This window comes from Podarcis raffonei, chromosome 9 (genome assembly GCF_027172205.1).
Source record: "Podarcis raffonei isolate rPodRaf1 chromosome 9, rPodRaf1.pri, whole genome shotgun sequence".
In the NCBI taxonomy this organism is placed as follows: domain Eukaryota; kingdom Metazoa; phylum Chordata; class Lepidosauria; order Squamata; family Lacertidae; genus Podarcis; species Podarcis raffonei.
In genome coordinates, this window is record NC_070610.1 from 26,025,588 (window position 1) to 26,045,442 (window position 19,855).

Consider the following 19,855-nt stretch of genomic DNA (forward strand, 5'->3'; position numbering starts at 1 on the left):
GCTCAGAAATGCTCAGAAAAAAAATCTTCCTACAATTTCTACTTTTAGTTAAGTATTTTTATTTATTTATTTACTTGATGGGAAGGCGATTAAGGCGACTGCCCTCTTGCCCGTTCCTTTTTATAGGTGCGCACCGCACCTATTTTCCCAGGGAGGCGCCACCGAAAGGCGTCCTCGGGATGGCACACAGGGTCTGCCTTCCTTAAAACAAACCGATTTGCAAGCGGTTCTCGCGAATCGCTTTAGGGGAAGCTTCTCACGCCTCCATCCATCCAACGCTTGCTACCCTTTGGAGATCTCTCCCCTAAGTGGGCCCATAGAAACCCGTGGCTGGAGACGACAGAGAGCCCCCCCGTATCCACCCTTCCCCTTCCCCGGGACAAAGGCTTGAGTTATGATTGCAGCGAGTTTCACTGCTCCCGCTTGCAAACTTCTCGAAGGCAGTTACGCCGGGCTCTTCCTGGCCCATCAATACTGAAAAGCATCGCCAAGGGAAAAGGAACAAACTTTTCGGCGCGAGGAGCGCTTCAAAAGTCCCCAAGTCGGCATGGGGAGCAAAAGACAAGGAGAAGCCGCGTCGCCCCTTACCGCTGAGCCGCTGCCTGCTTGGCGCGCCCCGGGCGCCTTCCGCTCTCCGCCCGGCCACGTCGGCACAGGCCGGGAGAGGGAGAGGAGCCGAGGGGCGGGAGCGGAGGGCCGGGCCGGGGGGGGGGGGCAGAGCTTTCTCCGGCCTGGTCCTCCCACCGCCAGGCTTGCTGCTCGTCCGGATGAGCGGGGCGGCGCGACACGAAGCGGGTACCGCCTACCGGCGGACTGGGAGTTTACCCTGCTGCGAAGAGGGAGGGAAGCGCGGACTATGCCCTCCGGCGCGAGGAACGGAGCAGGCAGAGAAAGCTGCCCGCTGGCGTCTCAGTTTGGGGGCAGTTCCCAAACTTTTCGCTTCTTTCCCTACTCTGCCTTCTTCCAAACGGCAACAAGGCTCAATGTGAAGCTCTGGGCAGCTTTTGGCATATGTCCTCCAACATTTCTCAGATGAAAACAGGGACTTCCTATTCCATCATCATCATCATCATCATCATCATCGTCGTCGTCGTTATTATTTATACCTCACCCATCTGACTGGGTTGCCCCAGCCACTCTGGGCGACTTCCAACAGATATAAAAACATAACAAAACATTATTATTATTTTTAAAACTTGCCTATACAGGGCTGCCTTCAGATGCCTTCTAAAGATTGTTTAGTTTATTTATCTCCTTGGCTCCACGGTCACATAATTCCATACCCTTCAACATTTCTCCGATGAAAATAGGGACGTCCTAAGGAAAAGCGGGACATTCCCGGATCAATTCAGAAACTGGGATGCAGAGCTTTTCTAGACAAATAGGTGCCAGCACTCATCAGTTGTTACAGTAAGTGCCACACTTTTTAACAACAACTTATTATTTATACCCCGCCCATCTGGCTAGGTTTCCCCAGCCACTCTGGGCGGCTTCCAACAAAACACTAAAATACAATAACCTATTAAACATTAAAAGCTTCCCTAAACAGGGCTGCCTTCAGATGTCTTCTAAAAGACATCCCTTGGTGTGTGGAGTGCCGCAGGGCGCAATTCTCTCCCCGATGCTTTTTAACATCTTTATGCGCCCCCTTGCCCAGATTATCCGGAGCTTTGGGCTGGGCTGTCACCAATATGCTGATGACACTCAGCTCTATCTGCTGATGGATGGCCACACCGACTCGGCCACGAACACACTGACCAGATGCTTGGAAGCTGTGGCTGGATGGTTTCATGGGAGCCGATTGAAACTAAATCCTTCGAAGACAGAAGTCCTATGGCTGGGTCGGGATGGCATGGGGATGAGGGACCAACTCCCTTCTCTTGCGGGGGCCCAATTAGTGCCATTGCCTTCCGTTAAGAGTTTGGGTGTAATCCTTGACGCCTCCCTTTCCATGGAGGCGCAAGTTACAGCAACAGCCAAGGCGACATTTTTCCACCTTCGCCGCATCAAGCAGTTGGTCCCTTACCTTTCCCGCCCTGACCTGGCCACAGTGATCCATGCGACGGTCATCTCCAGGCTTGACTACTGTAATTCGCTCTACGCGGGGCTGCCCTTGAAGCTGACCCAGAAACTCCAGAGGGTGCAGAATGCTGCAGCGAGGCTCCTCACGGGGTCTCTGCCATGGGAGCATATTCACCCAGTGCTTTTCAAACTGCACTGGCTCCCGGTAGAGTACAGGGTCAGATTTAAGTTTTTGACCTTTAAAGCCCTTCACGGCCTAGGACCCTCGTACCTACGGGACCACCTCTCTCGGTATGCCCCACGGAGAGCATCAAGGTCCATAAATAGCAACACCCTTGTGGTCCCGGGCCCTAAGGAAGTTAGATTGGCTTCACCCAGAGCCAGGGCCTTTTCAACTCTGGCTCCGGCCTGGTGGAACGCTCTGCCTCATGAGACCAGGGCCCTGCAGGATCTGATTTCTTTCCGCAGGGCCTGTAAGACAGAGTTGTTCCGCCTGGCCTTTGGCTTGGAGCCAATTTGATTCCCTCCCTCCCTCTCTTTCTTTTTTTCCTTTCCTTCTCCTCCTGCGATGAGGCTACATTTTAATATTTTAATGTTTCAATATTTTAATATTGTATTTTAATTTTGTTTTTATGTTGTAATCATTCAACTTGTTTTTATTATTGCTTGTAAGCCGCTCTGGGGAGGGTGGGGTATAAATAAAAATTATTATTATTATTATTATTATTATTATTATTATTATTACAAGTTTGGTAGTTATTTTTCTCTTTGACATCTAATGGGAGGGCGTTCCACAGGGTGGGTGCCACTACCGAGAAGGCCCTCTGCCTGGTTCCCTGTAAGAGGTGCTGGTACTGCATACCCTTGACTACCCCCTGAAAAAAAAGAAAGGACTGCTGGGACAGCTGTTGTAAATTCAGGGCTGTCCCTGGAAAATAGGGACCCTTGGAGGGTCTGTTGGCGACAGTGCAGGGATGGCGGGGTGAGGGGGTATATTTTCAGCATCTCATATGGCGCTGCCCTAAGAATGTTTCTTCAATAAGTGAATTCCTCGTAAGTTTTGAGGGACTTGGACTTTAGTCCTATATCTGCATACCTCATGGGACTTGCCACAGAGTAGAGTGCTGGCCAGAGATATTTCGGCACCTGTAGCAGACCTCCAAATGGCACCCCCCTCTTCTCCTGGGAAGAAGGGATGAGGGAAGATTTACATCAGGAATGAGGGGGGGGGGAAATAAAGATCTGCATTGGGATCTGCTGTCCCTGTGGATCCTGTTGCTTGAGGTGGTGGCCTCACCTTGCCTCATAGGTGGACTGGCCCTAGCTGAGTATAAGGATTGCACAGTGACTCTCCACCTCCTACCCTGCCTGGTTCTGTATAACTGATAACTTTTGATTTCTTGATACACTTAAATGTTTAGAAATGGGGTTTTAGAGATGGGAGATGCACAGTTACTCCCTTGAAAAGTACATTGCATTCAAGGAAGAATGTTGATGACCAAAGCTTTTTACTCCTTCCTCTTCTATGTGGCTTTGTACTTAATCTGACTTTTACCCAAATCACTTAGAAAAGTGAAAGATGGGTGGCGCTTCCCGCCTCCGAATCTTGAGTGGGGGATGTCAGGGGACAGGAGAAAGAAGTGACCCAAAGGGATGATGTCCATGGAACTCAGAAATCCAAATTTATCAAGGTTGTAAAATGCTTTGTGACTCCTGCCTCAGCTTAAATTCTCCAGCTCCCTCCAAAATAGTATAAGGTTAGCTCTCAGGGTCTGAGCCAGGCCATTCCTCTTCCTCTTCCCTGCCTCCGCTTTCCTTTTTAACTGATGCTCAGCCGCCCTCATCTTCTGTGTCTCTTCCCCAGGACCATACTCATTCCTTTTTGTTTGTTTTTTAATTCACAGTCTAATATTTTCTTTCTCCAAAGCTGGGGAATCACTCATGCAATAAGAAGCCCTTAATTGTCTGTGGTGGTGGCCCCATTTCACTGTCCTGCTGATAAGCACAGGACCACCCTATTTAGTTTTGGGAGAAGTGGGGGGATGCCCCAAAATGTTGCAGTGAACTGCTGGATGATGGTTCTGTTCAGGACTCCACCCAGCATCAGGAACATTGCAGTACTACTGTTCAGGTTTAACAGGGGGCGTAAGAAGACTATTTATTTATTTATTTATTTATCTATCAATCAATCAATCAATCACTCCTGAAATCTTCCACGGACAATCTACAAGTGCTCCACAGTTAATATTGTTAATACTAATTTAATATAACTAACTTCCACCCTGTCCTATAATTAACCAAATAGCACCACCTTTGGGTCTTAGGGAAGAATAAATCCAGTTTATGTTTGTTACAAAATGAAGCACTTTTCCTGATTATAAACAGTGTTAGGTCAAGACATCACAGGTCTTGGACTAGGGTCTCAAGCCAAAACACCCAGATGGCCTGCTATTGGCACCACCGGGGCAGCTCATAGGCACAAGGAGCTCCCAGCTTGATCTCTCTTGCACTGCAGGAATGCTGCTGTAATGGGGAAATACTACTATGACTCTGCCAGCCCAGCAAAACCAAGTGACCTAAGAAACCAATAGGAACTTGGTTTATCCTACAGAACCTAACCCAGCTGGAAAACACTTGGAGTGTCACTCTTTCAACTTCTTCCTTTAGCTCTAATTAATTTTCAAGGGAGGAAAAGGTAACTATGCTCACCACCTTATGCTCAAGGGGGCACTATAGGGTGTGTGTGCTTAAAGGCTTTGTGGACACCAGGAGAAGACCTCAGTGGGGCCATTGTACCCATGGGTGTCATATTGGCGACTCTTGTATTTTTTATGTAAACAATCTCATAATCATGTTTACATACCCATTCTTTATCAAACATGTTAACAGCCATGCTTTCCTCTCTTTTCCCTTGATTTTTTTACTTATAATTCCAAATTGCCATTTTTTCAATAAAGAGATGTAAAACATTTCAGCGCATTTTACTGTCTTCTGTTAATTGCAGACTAATTCCAACCTAGTAAGATGTGATATTGTTATATTTCTGTACATTTGAAGAAAATAGTGCCTATTTTCTTCAAATACAGAAAAAGTGATGGGTGATATCTTCATCATCGTTATCACCATCTATTAATTTATAAATTTCCTTTTACATGTGTGTCTTAATGTGATTTACAAACATACCATAAAACAGCTAAAAATAGTTTGGAAAGTAACAACTAAGGATAGGTTTAAAAACAATACAGAATGAACAGCTAAGGCAGATAACTTTTTGTACTCCTGAAAAAGCTTGTTGAAACAAAAATGTCTTCCATCATTTTCAGAAAATACCGCTAGTGAGGGGCTGTCACATCTCAGATGGAATGCTGTTCTACAAAATGGGCAGCCATGCTGAAAACCCTGTTCTGAGTTGCTATCGAGAGGACCTGAGTTGCTATCGAGAGGGTCATGTTAGTGTTAGTGTTATGTGTTTGTGAGTGCCTTGACTCCCCTAAATTACTGGGTCTAGTGAGTGTTGGAGTTTAAGTAATGCTTAGAGTATTAAGATGGGCTGGTAGAGGCTGAATTTAGCAGTGTCAAAATACAGACCAAACCAGTTTTTCCCATGCCCATGAAACTGCCTGTCAAGAAGAACAAAAAGAAGGTAATGAGCAATTAACAAAGTGAATATTATATACTGGGCAGCAGATGGGTGTGAGCCCCACCTTCCACTGAGAGATAGTTAATACAGAAAAAGCAAAATGGAGTTTTTAGGATTGCAGTTGCCTGTTTGTGAGCTAGAGAGAAAAAGTGTCAGTCTGTTAAACACAGCAAGCTAAGCAGAGGGACAAAGAGCCACATTTGATTTCTTTTTGAATCCAAGACTGCAGCAATGGATTCAACAAGACCCTCTTGGAGTGTAATGCTCCAATCATAGGGTCAGGTTGTATAGATGAATAAATATCCCATGTATCATAAAGACACCCCAGTCTCCGTTGTGCCTCATTTTCGAAGGAAACGCAAAACACCTGGATCCCTGGAATCTCACACTGGGGTGAGATTGGGGTGATTTATAACACTACCAAAACCTTAACCCAGCAGCAAAATGGCAGCCAGTGCAAATCCCTCAGACAAGATGTTGCATGCTGGAGATGGTTTACTCCCCCAAGCAACCTAGCCACCAGGTGCTGCTCTAGCTGCAGCCTCCAGACCAACCTCAAAGGTACATTGAATGCATGCTGGTAATCCAGCCTTGAAGTTACCAGTGCTGTGAACAAGCTATACCAATCCAGAAATGGCTGTAGCTTTTTTATCTGCCAAAACTGGTCAAAGGCACTCCTGGCACACCACAGGAGATACAGTCTTTATATCTAGAGGGCATCAGGTTGGCAAAGGTTGCTGTTCAATCTCTCCCACTCTTATCCATGATCCAGTCTCCATCACTCTTATCACCACTGCCACCTGCAACATCTGTGGGGATGGGGTTATCGCTCATGGAAGCACCTCAAACAACAAGGAAGGAGTAGACCATTTTTAGAACCAGACTGATTCCTGCTGATGTTCCCCTTCAGGGCTCTTAAGGAGCTTTGGATGCTTCTCAAAAGCAAGAATGAACACAGTAAGGAACATATTTAAAAATAAAAAAGGGTTTTTAAAAAGAACTGCTATGAATTGAAATCGGGAATGCCATTTGAACAAGCAACACTGTCTTTTCCTTAACAGGCGCGGGGGAAACTCCTGGATGGTATATTGACCAGGCATGTCCAAAGTCCCAAAGTCCGTTTCGGGGGCCTAATGTGGCCTGCTGGTTGGTTTAATCCGGGCACTGTGGCAGTTTATTTCTTGGGGTAAAATCCTAAAAAAACCTCAACAACTTCAATCCTAAAAAAAGGCTAACAACTTTGGTTGGCCCTCACAGCCCTTCACTTCATCAAATCTGGCCGTCTTTGAAAAAAGTTTGGACACCACTGGATCAGAGCAGAGAAAAAAATTAATATGGGGAGGTGATGACAGCAACCAACTCAGTAGAGAGCTAGTGACAAATAGTGCAAAAGCAATAGCAGTATTTTAAAAGGCAGAAGCAGGAAAACAAACAAATAAATATTTTATTCCTTCTAGGCAAGTGTTCTTGTTGTTGAATCACAGAATTGTAGAGTTGGAAAGGACCCCCTAGGGTCATTTAGTCCTGCAATGCGGGAATCTTAGCTAAATCTTCTACGACAGATAGCCATCCAACCTCTTCTTTAAAACCTTTCAGGGCCCCCAGTCACTGAGCTTGCGCGCTGCTCTGCGCTTTCTTTCTCCCTTCTCTGACAGAAAGCGGGGGTGGAGGTGTGGGGAGGCAATGGGGCCGGACAAGTGCAGAGTGGGCCGGGCTCTTTTTCTAGCTCCCTCCCCAACAAATCTGAAGCAGACAGACTTCACAGCAGCAGCAGCAGTAGGCGAGCCGTGGTAGCTGACGCTACGCACCGGTGCGCTTCGGCGGCCAGAAGTGAACTCCGTCTCGACTGTTTCCCACGGTGAACAAAGCAGGCAGTGAGAGCAAGAGACCACCGTGGTGGAGAGTGGTGCTGGTTTTCTTTGCATCACGCGCCTTCCCTCCTTGAGTGCCCTGCGATCCTGTGCAGCGCCCCTCTACTCGGATGCAAGCCCCCTCGAACTCAATGGGACTTACTCCCAAGTAGGTGAGTCTGGATTGCTGCCTTAGTTTCACTTCCCTTTTCCCCACCACCCGGAAGAGAGGGGCTCGTTCAGCTTTTGTTTCTGTTGCTGGAACTGACGAAAACGTCAAGTTCCCTCAACATAACTTGTCAAGATGTCAAAAACTTGACTCATAACTTGAACATGTCAAGTTCCTTGGACAGTGCACCCGTGTACTCAAAAGTAAGTCTACTTGTTTTCAATACATACATAATTTTATTTGCACTTCACCTATCCACAGTTCAGACCATGATCAAGGCGGCTTACAACATTAAAAAAAATACATAACCACAACAGTAGTCATAATAGTAGTGTACTCAAAAGTAGTCATAAACAATAAATGAAACATTAAAAAATACAAAACCAAACAACAATTTCCACATATATCACAACCAAATTAAAGATACAAAAAACCAACAACAATGCTGTCCTTGAGGGACACCAAGGCTTCAAAGGAGTCACAGAATCATAGAACTGTTGAGTTGGAAGGGACCACAAGGGTCATCTAGTCCAACCCCCTGCAATGCAGGAATCTTGTGCCCACGACTATGAGATTAAGAGTCTCATGCTCTATCCGAGTCAAATTTTCCCACCTCCTCTTTCTCATCCTCTAGGCACCCATACCAGGGTAGTGTGTATCCTGGTAGTCCAGGACTGTTAACCCAGTCCTATAGCCAATAAACATCCATTTAGTCACACATTTGCAAACAACAAATTAATATAATTTCTGAGTTAACATGCAAAGGATTGAATTGTTAATGAATTGGAAAAAAACCAAACAGTAATAGGTTCCAATTCCTTTACAACAATATAACTTACTGGGCCAGTCACTCTATTTTAGCCTGACCCAACGCACAAAGTTGTTGTGAGGACAAGGGGAACGAACCATTCATGAGCCCCTAGGAGGAAGTGTGTGATAAATAAACTGGTGTAGCCTAGTGGTGAGAATGTCACATTAAGTCTGGAAGGGTCTGTGTTCAAATCCCTACTTAAGGGAGCAATCCGTCCTTCCACATGTCAAATGGTTGGGTGGAAGGGTCACTGTTTGCATCCCTGCTGGCAGTAGCCAGCAAAAAAGGGGGTGGGACTGGGGTCCATTGGATCCCCAACTGGACTTGCTGCTGTCACACAAAAGCATTGGGCCCAATGTGGGCCTGATGGTTGGGCCAAGTTCTACTGCCCCACCTTCCAACCCAGGCACCATGCATGGCAGGTCGATTCTAGGCTCTGCATGAGCTGTGAACTCACCGGGAGAGCTCTGGGCCTCAATTTCCAAAGGTAAATGGGCATGAACAGTGCTTTGTAAGGATGACTGAAATGCACCACAGAAGCAATAACTGACATAGCTCGAAGGAGTCAAAGCTGAAATCATTTAACTATTTGGCATGAGATACAGGCTGTAAGATGTAAACAAGACAGTTTCACTTGATTCCTGTGGGACAATCTCAGTATTCCAGAATAGGACTGAGGAATACACACCAAATTTTACGATTAAAGGTAAATACTAGTAATCCTCCCTGCTCCCCAAAAACAATGTTAATTCCCCTTTAATTGTTAGGACGGGCCCTCAAATAACAAGTCCCAATTGGCATTGCCTAAGCTCTGGGTAACAAATCTTACGAATTCTGTATCATTTCCAATTCACATTCCTGTAGCTCAGAGCACGCAAAACAATTGTATTCCGATAGAATACAGTGACCGTTATTTCTGGAAAGGAAGAAATTCCCTCTCATGTTACAATAGCGGGAACTAATTAGGAAAGGATCAGCAAAATGAGAGCTAAATCAAGCTTCAGAATTGATGGCACAATTATTTCTCAAAAGGAAAGCTTTTATTAAGTAGAACTCAGTAATTGTGCTCGTAGCAACTGTAAAGAGCCTAACACTGCCCTCAACAGTCCAATTCAGTTCAAAGGGGGGAAAGCTGCTCTTAATATTATACATCGTCCATCTCAAGCTAGTTATAAAAATAAAATTGCATAATGTTGCAGGTGGTTCATATTTTTTTCTGAGGTCTCAAGTGCTGAACAATACACTCAATACCTTACTGAATCCTGTCCTAAATAACATGCAAGTTCTTAAGCGCGACACTGTTTGTTTGTATCCATAGGTGGCACTAAAAATATGCAACAAAGAAAAATCCATTATTTATTGTGGCAGATTTCACTGCAAGCATAGAATTCAACAAGTCGTTTTCTGAAATTCTCTCTGTATTTTGCCCAATGAATCAAAGGGGAGCCTTTTCAAGGTAGACAGAGAGGTTCCAAAGGAAACGATACGAATGGTGAATCAGATAACACCTCTGGAAACCAGAACGTAGTGAACACTGGTAAGACACTGAGTCAATCCCATAACTGCTTTGGGTTTGTTTTTTTTAAAAAACCAAACCACCACCTAAGGAAGAGAGAAGAATTATAACATAAAATGCCACAAGATATTTTGTGTTCTTATATTGTGATTTTATGTTGTAACTGCCCTGAGACCTGTGGGTATAGGGTGGCATAACAAATATATAAAACAAAACAAAACAAGAATAAAGAGGACAACACAAAAGCAATTCATTTCAATCAGATTATTCCTAAACTCCTCTTCCAAGGACCCTTTGGAAGGAGCTGGTAGAGAAAGGGAGGCACTAAAATTTTCTGGTGTACACTGGTATACACTGGGACAGGTTTGCCAATTGCCTTGAAAGGAAAACCTATTATTATCTTTCACGTTTATTTGGAATGAGAGATCACTTAGGACAGGCATTGTACAGTTGTTGTTGTTTAGTCGTTTAGTCGTGTCCGACTCTTCGTGACCCCATGGACCAGAGCACGCCAGGCACTCCTGTCTACCACTGCCTCCTGCAGTTTGGTCAGACTCATGTTTGTACCTTCGAGAACACTGTCCAACCATCTCATCCTCTGTCGTCCCCTTCTCCTTGTGCCCTCCATCTTTCCCAGCATCAGGGTCTTTTCCAGGGAGTCTTCTCTTCTCATGAGGTGGCCAAAGTATTGGAGCCTCAGCTTCACGATCTGTCCTTCCAGTGAGCACTCAGGGCTGATTTCCTTCAGAATGGATAGGTTTGATATTCTTGCAGTCCAAGGGACTCTCAAGAGTCTCCTCCAGCACCATAATTCAAAAGTTGTGTTACTAACAAGATATAAATCTAAGAGTTACAGCTTAAAGTTGCAGCTCATGTTATAAATATGCCATAGATTTTATTAATGATCATTTGTTTTCTTGCTAGCATGTCTGAAGAACGCTATGGGAATAGAAAGGACACCCCTTCACACCTATGTATCAAAACTTCATTGTAATCAGAATATTTTTCTTCAAAACATGTGTCTGCTTGTGTGTGCATGCACATACATCTTCATGGTTCTCATCAACTAAAACAAATAGGAAATAAGAGTCCAAGGCATCCAGGAATTATAGCTGCTATAATTCATTTTGAACTACTTGATGTGATTTCATTAACATGCTGCTGCATTTCTCTTCCTACAGGCCTGTGGTCAATGTGGAGTGATGAAAGTCACCAGTAAAAACATTTAAAGTATCTTCATGCACAATGGTAGATGAAAGAACAGTCGCCAACCATTTCCTTAGTGCCTTCCTCCTTGCAATAATCTTCTGGAATGACATCCAATGTTCTGCGGGGAAAGGATTGATTATGGACTTTTCCAACAGATTTCTAGTTAAAGTACCTAAGAACCTTCCAGCACAAATGACAGTGTTGGATTTGTCATATAACAGTATCTCTGAACTTCAGATTTCAGATTTCAGTTCTTCTTCTAAGCTCCAGGTACTAATTCTTTCTCATAATCTCATTGGAAAGCTGAACTTCAGTGTCTTCCAGTACAATGAAGACTTAGAATATCTAGATCTATCCTATAACAACTTGCAAAGTCTTTCTTGTCATCCTGTTACAAGTCTCAGGCATCTAGATCTCTCTTACAATAACTATGTAGACATGCCCACATGCCCGGAATTTAGCAAAATGTTGAAGCTGGAATATCTTGGCCTCAGTGCTAGAAGAATTCAGAAATCAGATTTCAGTGTTCTTGCACATTTACAATTGGAAACTCTGTTCTTGGGCCTAGAAGACCTCTCTGAATATATCCATGGAAATCTTCCAGTGTTCAATACAAGGAGCCTTCAGATTATATTCCCACCAAACAATGATTATCAAGTATTGCCAGATCTAGAAATCAATGTAACAGAAAGTTTAGAGCTGTCAAATATCCAAGAAACACAAGTCAATGACTTAAGAACTTTCCTGCTGAAACTTAACAAAAACTCAACATTACTAAACCTAACACTGAACAATATACAATGTGACTGGGAAGACTTCATTGAAATTCTTCAGACGGTATGGGAATCAACCATTGAATATTTTGTTATAGCCAATGCATCACAGTTGGAAGCTCCAAATTCAATAGAGTTTAAGTATACAAAAACTTCACTCAAAGCTTTGACAATTAAGCAGACTACATTGACTACGTTTCGTTCTGATGCAAAATATCTGTTGGAATTGTTTTCGGAGATGAACCTTACAGCCTTGACCATTTCTGATGCAGGTTTGATACACATGCTTTGCCCTTCAAACCCCAGTCATTTTACTTACTTATGTTTTTCAAATAACAGTTTTACAGATACTGTTTTTCAAAATTGCAAGGACTTAATGTTCCTTGAAAAGCTCATTTTAAAAAGTAATCAGTTCAAAAAACTTGTCAGAGTAAGTTTAATGACCAGTCACATGGCATCTTTGAAATATTTGGATATGAGCCTGAATTTATTGCAATATGAAGACCATGATAATAAGTGTGACTGGGGTAAAAATCTGGTTGAATTAGATTTGTCATTTAATAAGTTGTCTGAATCAGTCTTTCGATGTCTGCCAGTCAATATTCAAATGATTGATCTTCAAAACAACCAGATTTCAAGCATTTCCAAAGAGATTATAGAGCTGAATGCTTTAGAAGAAATAAATTTGGCATCCAATAAACTAGCTAGTCTGCCTGGATGTGGTCAGTTTAGAAATCTGAGGTTCCTGAATATAGAAATGAACTCTGTTGTCTCACCATCTTCTGAATTCTACCAGACATGTCAAGGCATCAAACAGCTAAAAGCAGGACACAATCCATTCACATGTACCTGTGAATTAAGACAGTTCATCAATCTTCAAAAGCAAGGATCTATGGAGTTGGTTGGTTGGCCTGACGCTTATGTGTGCGAGTACCCAGACTACTTAAGGGGGACCCTTTTAAAGGACTTTCACGTCTCTGAAGTTGTTTGCAACGTGAGTCTTCTGATTACGATAGTTATAATTGTTACCGTGGTCTTAGTAGCCACTGTTTCCTTCCTCTGCATCCGCTTTGACGTTCCATGGTATTTGAAGATGATGTGGAAGTGGACTCAAGCAAAACACAGGATTCGGAAGAGTAATCCTGAAGACATGCTCCCCAACATAGAGTTCCATGCTTTTATCTCCTATAGTGAGCATGATTCTGAGTGGGTGAAAAACGTATTGATTCCAAACCTGGAGAAGGAGGATGGCTCCATACGGATCTGCCAGCATGAGAGGAACTTTGTTGCAGGCAAGAGCATTGTGGAGAATATCATAGACTGCATTGAGAAAAGTTACAAGTCGATCTTTGTGTTGTCTCCTTACTTTGTGCAGAGCGAATGGTGTCATTATGAGCTCTACTTTGCCCATCACAAGTTATTCAGTGAAAATGCTGACAGTTTAATCCTGATTGTGCTGGAACCAATCCCTGCATACGTCATTCCTACCAGGTACCACAAACTGAAAGCTCTCATGGCCAAGAGAACGTACTTGGAGTGGCCAAAGGAGAAAAGCAAGCATGGACTTTTCTGGTCTAATCTTCGGGCAGCCATTTACATTAAACTGTGCAGCAATGAAGAAGAGAGAGCATTTTCACTGAGTTAAATTTATATTAAAATAATCATATGCAGATTTCATTATATCAGTAACGTTCATATTGTATGGCATGGGTAGGCAAACTAAGGCCTGGGGGCCGGATGCGGCCCAATTGCCTTCTAAATCCGGCTCGCGGACGGTTCAGGAATCAGCGTGTTTTTACATGAATAGAATGTGCCCTTTTATTTTAAAATGCATCTCAGGGTTATTTGTGGGGCCTGCCTGGTGTTTTTACATGAGTAGAATGTATTGCTTTTATTTAAAACACATCTCTGGGTTATTTGTGGGGTATAGGAATTCGTTCATTTTCCCCACCCCCCAATATAGCCCTGCCCCCCATAAGGCCTGAGGGACAGTGGACTGGCCCCCTGCTGAAAAAGTTTGCTGACCCCTGTTGTATGGCTGAATATTCATGTTAAGCTTCCAAATATTGAAGAAGTCGTTTAGAGTTGTAGCTTTAAAGTCAGTTTTCATTGAGCTGAATTTATATAAAAATAAACAGATCTGCAGGCATGAGAGGAACTTTTGTGCACCCATGTATTGTTGAAAATATCAGAGACTGTTTTGTGAATAGTTAGTCTTTGTGCTGTCTTCCAATTTTGTGCATAGTGAATGCCTATCAAAAAGAATTTACTGAAAACACTCATTTTGTTAGAACGTATCCCTGCATATATAATTCCTGCCAAGTATCACATAATAAAAGCGGACATTGCAAAGGGAGCCCACTTAGACCAAGCAAGGGAGAATAGGAACCATAGACTTTTATTGGTACATATTAAGACAGGAATTCATATTAAGCTTGCTGTATTTATGCTTTCATAGTTATTATACCTATAATAACCTTAATATAGCCTAGCTGTAGGAAACCAGCTATTTTGAAAAATATGAAGGTGTCATATAATGGTCAGAGTATTCGTCTATCTGTATTGTCTACTCTGACAGCCTTTGGCTGTCCAGGGTCCCAGGCAGATACTATTTCCTATTATCCACTGCTTGATCCTTTTAGCTGGCAATGCCAGGGACTGATTCTGGGGCTTTCTGCAGGCAAAATATTTATTTATTTAATGCATTTCTATATTACTCTTCCATTAAAAATCTTCATACAATTTTACAATCACCAATAAAATCTAATAAATAAATAAAAGGCAGCACTAAAAACAACCACAGCAGGCTAAAAGCCTGGTAAACTTTAAGTCCTTTACCCTTGCACTTAAACTCGTTTGAGTTCACTTACGCATTCTCAAAGGAGAGACTCAGCTACCTTTTGGAAAATTGTTGCAAAGGGATGGCAAGACTCCCCCTCCAAAGTGGAATACTCCATCCCTATTGGGGCATGAGAGTCATACTTCCAATCCCTATACACAAAAAACATCTACAGGCTCAGTCCCTACCTCTTAAGTGATACCAGGGCTGAGTGGCCCCCGTTGTCAACTGAAGAAGCCCGCAGGCTTATTCAGTCTCTTAAACCTGGCAAAGCTCCTGGCGCAGACAATATTTCCCTTGAGCTCCTCAAGGCCAATGCTGAATGGTGGGCCCCAGTGCTTGCTGCCTTTACCAGCATAGATCAATCGGCTACCATCCCAGAGGATTGGGGACTAGCAATCATCTTCCCAATATACAAGAAAGGGAGCAGGTTTGACCCTGCTAATTACAGACCAATTATTCTCCTAAGCATTATTAGTAAACTCTGTGCTGCCCACTTACGTAATAAACTTGAGGATTGGATTGAGCGATTATATGTCCTTTCAGAAGCACAAGCTGGTTTCAGGGCAAACCAACCAACCAACTTTAGATAAAGGCCTAGTACTCCAACATCTTGCGGAAAAATATACCTCAAGAAAAGGAGGCTCCCTCTATGCAGCTTTCATAGACTTCAAATCTGCCTTTGATTTAATATCACGAGATAGGCTTTGGGAAAAACTAAGTGCCTCAAATATAGACAGACATCTACTGCGTCTCATCCACAGGTTATACAAAAACATTTGGGTCCAGGTTAGGTGTGACCAACAGGGCCATTTATCTAAGGAAATACAAACCTACCATGGTGTTAAACAAGGCTGCGTCCTTGCTCCCATTTTATTCAACTTCTATATTAACTCCTTAGTAGGAAACATGGAGAAAGAAAATGCCCATCCCCCTAAATTGGCTGGTACGCCCCTCCTGGTTCTCTTGTACACAGATGACACAGTTCTAATTTCCTTCTCCTGTGTAGGCCTAAGAAAACTTTTAAGATCTCTCATAGCCCGTTGCAAAGCCGAACAATTAACAATCAACTACACTAAATCTGAAGTCATGGTGTTCTCTAAAAAAAAAGAATGAGACACAAATGGAGAATTGATAATTGAACAGGTATCGTCTTTTAAATACCTGGGCATAACCTTTCAGGATATTACCAGCATTACCAGGTTAAAAATACTATTGCAAATGCCCAAAGATCTACCAAAGCCCTTATAAGGTACAGTGGTGCCCCGCAAGACGAAATTAATCCGTTCTGCGGGTGTCTTCGTCTTGCAGGGTTTTTCGTCTTGCGGAGCACCACTATTAAAAGCTTAGCGGATAAGCGGTAATTGACAGATAAGCGGCTTAGCGGCTATTAGTGGCTTAGCGGAAATTTGCAGATAAGCGGCTTAGCGCCTTTCAGAAAAGGCAAAAAAAACGCAAGACCCCGAAAAAAAATTCATTTTGCGAGACAACCCCATAGAAAAATTCGTCTTGCGAAGCGGAAAAAAAATCGGGAAGCCCTTTCGTCTTGTGCGTTTTTCGTTTAGCGGGGCACCACTGTATTTATATGGAAAAGGGGGCCAATATATTCAGGCAGCCTCTCAGGTCTTTGTTACAAAAGTATTAACACAGCTGACATACAGCTCCCAGATTTGCAGCTTCCTAAATCTTGATCCCTTAGAATCCTTCCAAACTAAGTTTTATCACTGTGTGTTAGGGATCCCTTCTTGCATGTCTAACATAGCTGTCCGCTTGGAGGTTGGGCAAATCCCTGTCAGTGCTTGGATATGGACCCTGAAGATCCATTATTGGTTAAAACTCGCCCCCCCCCCCCGTCGGGTTGGCACCTGTAACCCTATTGGATTCCTACCAATCCAAATGGAAAGCTACACTTCACGAAAAGCGGAGAGGCTTGAGGTTTTCCCCACAGGCCCTGATAGCTGTAGGTTATGAGAAAGCTAGAGCAATAATCCGCCAATGAATTTGGGATGTGGAACTACAATGCCATGTGCGTGAGATGAATAAACACCCAGCAATAAAAGACAATGGGAGAGGGTTCACCTCAGCAATATATCTGTCCAAATTACAAATACAGTGGTGCCCCGCAAGACGAAATTAATCCATTCTGCGGGTTCCTTCGTCTTGAAGGGATTTTCGTCTTGCGGAGCACCGCTATCAGCGGATTAGCGGATAAGTGGCAATTTGCAGATAAGCGGCTTAGCAGCTTTCAGAAAAGGCAAAAAAACCGGAAGACCCCGAAAAAAATTTTGTTTTGCGAGACAGCCCCATAGAAAAATTCGTCTTGCGAAGCGGAAAAAATATTGGAAAGCCCTTTCGTCTTGCGCGTTTTTCGTTTAGCGGGGCATTCGTCTAGCGGGGTACCACTGTACCTAAATACAGACGGTCGTTTACCCTCACCAGGTTCAACGTGTTGCCATCTGCCTTATTGCAGGACAGATTCAAGGGCAAACCATATGCGGAACGAGTCTGCCCCTGCGGCTTGATGGAGGTAGAGTCTGTTTCTCATGTATTGTTATGCTGCCGTTTCTTCTGGGATATACGCTCAGTATTTATCACCCCTGTTATACAAAAATCTCCAAATGGGTCCGAACTTCAATGTCTAAAACTCCTGGTAGAGGACAAGGATCCAGAGACCAAACTAAGGGTGGCCAAATTCTGTGCGACTGCCATAAAACTTAGGGAACAAGCTGTACTACCAAAACAATTAAGGTTTTAAATAACAATTTTAGATTATATTTTAGTGATTAAGATTTAACTTATATATTTTTAACTGCTGCTATATCTGTATTGTCCCTGTTATACCCAGTTGCAATTCAATGGTATCCCTATCGTGCTTTATGATTTTCCTGATATTGTAAGTGAGCCAGAACTGGTTTGTGACCATAATAATAAATTCATTCATTGATTCATTCACTTACGCATGTTTGTTGCCTTGTTTTATATTCTGAGATGTTGCAGTGTATAGTTCTGGTTGCCACATGACCTGGGGAAGAAAAAGATTACTTGGAAAAAGCAGTCACATGAGCATAGGTCTAGAAACTGTTTTATACACCCAAGCCTTATTTCCTACGCCGAACATTTCTTGAATGAGAGCCAGTGCATATTAGTTTGTATAATTCCTATTTTGAATATAAGAATGTCAGAAAGTAGGGGGCAAGAAGTATAATTTATACAGCAGGTTGGGAAACCAGACCAAAGAACCCAGGTCATAATCCTGTTTTCACAAGCCTGTGAGATATAGTTTCTTGCTCAAGACCAGGGGTGTGGAACTTGCGGCTCTTTGGACAACTGCCTTTTGTTCCAGCCAGGATGACCAGTGGTTAGGGACCGACAGGAGTTGTACTCCAATAACATCCAGAGGATCACAAGTTGCCCATATCTGTGGCATGGCTAAGTAGAGATTTTGACCCTTCTCTTCCTGACCCGAACCCAACACTTTACTATATTTGGTTACTGAATTTTTTTAATAAGTCAGATTGGCTAGTAGTGATGATCCACACCTTACCATCCTGTATGTTTGGGTTAAACCACAGAGCCTAGGACTTGCCGATCAGAAGGTCGGCGGTTCGAACCCCTGCGACGGGGTGAGCTCCCGTTGCTCAGCCCCTGCTCCTGGCAACCTAGCAGTTCAAAAGCACATCAAAGTGCAAGTAGATAAATAGGTATTGCTCAGGCGGGAAGGTAAACGTGCGCTGCTCTGGTTCTCCAGAAGTGGCTTTGTCATGCTGGCCACATGACCCGGAAGCTGTATGCTGGCTCTCTCGGCCAGTAAAGCGAGATGAGCGCCGCAACCCCAGAGTCGGTCATGACTGGACCTAATGGTCAGGGGTCCCTTTACCTTTACCTATGTTTGTGGCATGTAGCCAAACTTTTGCAATGTACTCTGTGGGTTTACTTCCAGGTAAATGGCTTATAAATGTTTGTAGGGCTGCCTGCCAGTAAAATAATGTTTAGCTGATTAGTCATAGGAGTAATAGAAGGAAGAATGAAATAATAATACTATTTTATTAACACTTCAAATGCTTAAGAACTGCTGCCTGAATTCCTCCCCTTCTTTCTGCCAGTGGCTTCTCCTTTTGTGTCTTATTGGGTTATGGTTAAAGAAGAGAGCTTAACCATGATCTCAGGTTTGGATCATTAACTTCTCATTTCTTTCAATTAGAAAAATGTAAGCAAGTATGTTCACTCGGATGTAAGCTCCTTACTGTCCTGGGAACTGTAGTTTGGTATGGGAATTGAAATTGTAGTTCTTTGAGGAGTAAACTACACATCTCCCAGGGTTTTTTTTGGGGGGGGGGGAAATGTGCTTTAAATGTGTAGTATGTACATGTTTAGGCTTGCAGCCATGACTGTGATTAAATGTTCCTATATAGGGGGTCCAAGTTGGTGTGTACAGTATATAGTTTGTTTAGCCAAAGCGGAATTACAAATTCGTATTTATTGCTGTGAGGTCCACAGATAATAAGCAGCACTCCACTCAGCAGTTTAGGATGGCTTTTTGCTCTCCATAAAATCACCAGGCAACCCTGTATCGGGAGATTTTTAATGTCTAATATTTTACAATTTTTTATGTGCTGGGAGAAACCCAGCCAAATGGGCGGGGTATAAATAAATAAAATATTACTATTATTATTAGACAAAATAAATTTGAGTGCAGCTGTTGCTGTTTTGGATTTTATTGCGGTAATTTTTTTGGGACTGGCATTTTTTGCCTTTGTTTGCCTTTCACACAATTATCACCAATTATCCTGACAACCAAGCCCCTACCTACTTGCTTTCCAGGTTTCTTTGGGTTTCCTAGCTGGGCTCACCATGAACACGAAGCGCATCTTGGGCAGGAACAAACATGCTCCCAACAGCCCAAAACCAAACCAGGGACTGAGGTGCTTTTGCTTCAAAGAGCACTTCCTCTAAAAGCCAAAAAACACACCCCATAACTTATTCCTTGTAACTGAAGTGGGGGAAACCCGTGTTTCACATCCCCGTG

General features: G+C 43.3%; 2 protein-coding genes across 4 annotated transcripts in view; one reads left to right on the plus strand and one right to left on the minus strand.

Moving 5' to 3' along the window:
* Nucleotides 1-19,752, minus strand: part of FAM114A1 (family with sequence similarity 114 member A1) — a 51,803-nt gene extending 32,051 nt beyond the window's left edge. Inside the window, exons 1-2 of one of the 3 annotated variants that reach the window (XM_053403875.1) lie at nucleotides 19,640-19,752; nucleotides 17,787-17,851 (exon numbers count right to left, since the gene is read on the minus strand). The gene's annotated coding sequence lies outside the window, so the exon portion shown is untranslated. Of the gene's footprint in view, nucleotides 1-588; nucleotides 711-17,786; nucleotides 17,852-19,639 lie in introns of those variants that run through there. The other 2 variants (XM_053403876.1, XM_053403872.1) reach the window with 2 other exon arrangements.
* On the plus strand, nucleotides 7,183-13,812 carry LOC128421283 (toll-like receptor 6). The gene is made up of 2 exons (XM_053403870.1): nucleotides 7,183-7,685; nucleotides 11,190-13,812. The coding sequence occupies exon 2, from the start codon at nucleotides 11,254-11,256 to the stop codon at nucleotides 13,633-13,635; it is 2,382 nt and encodes a 793-aa protein (XP_053259845.1). The 5' UTR covers nucleotides 7,183-7,685; nucleotides 11,190-11,253; the 3' UTR covers nucleotides 13,636-13,812.
* Nucleotides 19,753-19,855: the final 103 nt, after the last annotated feature.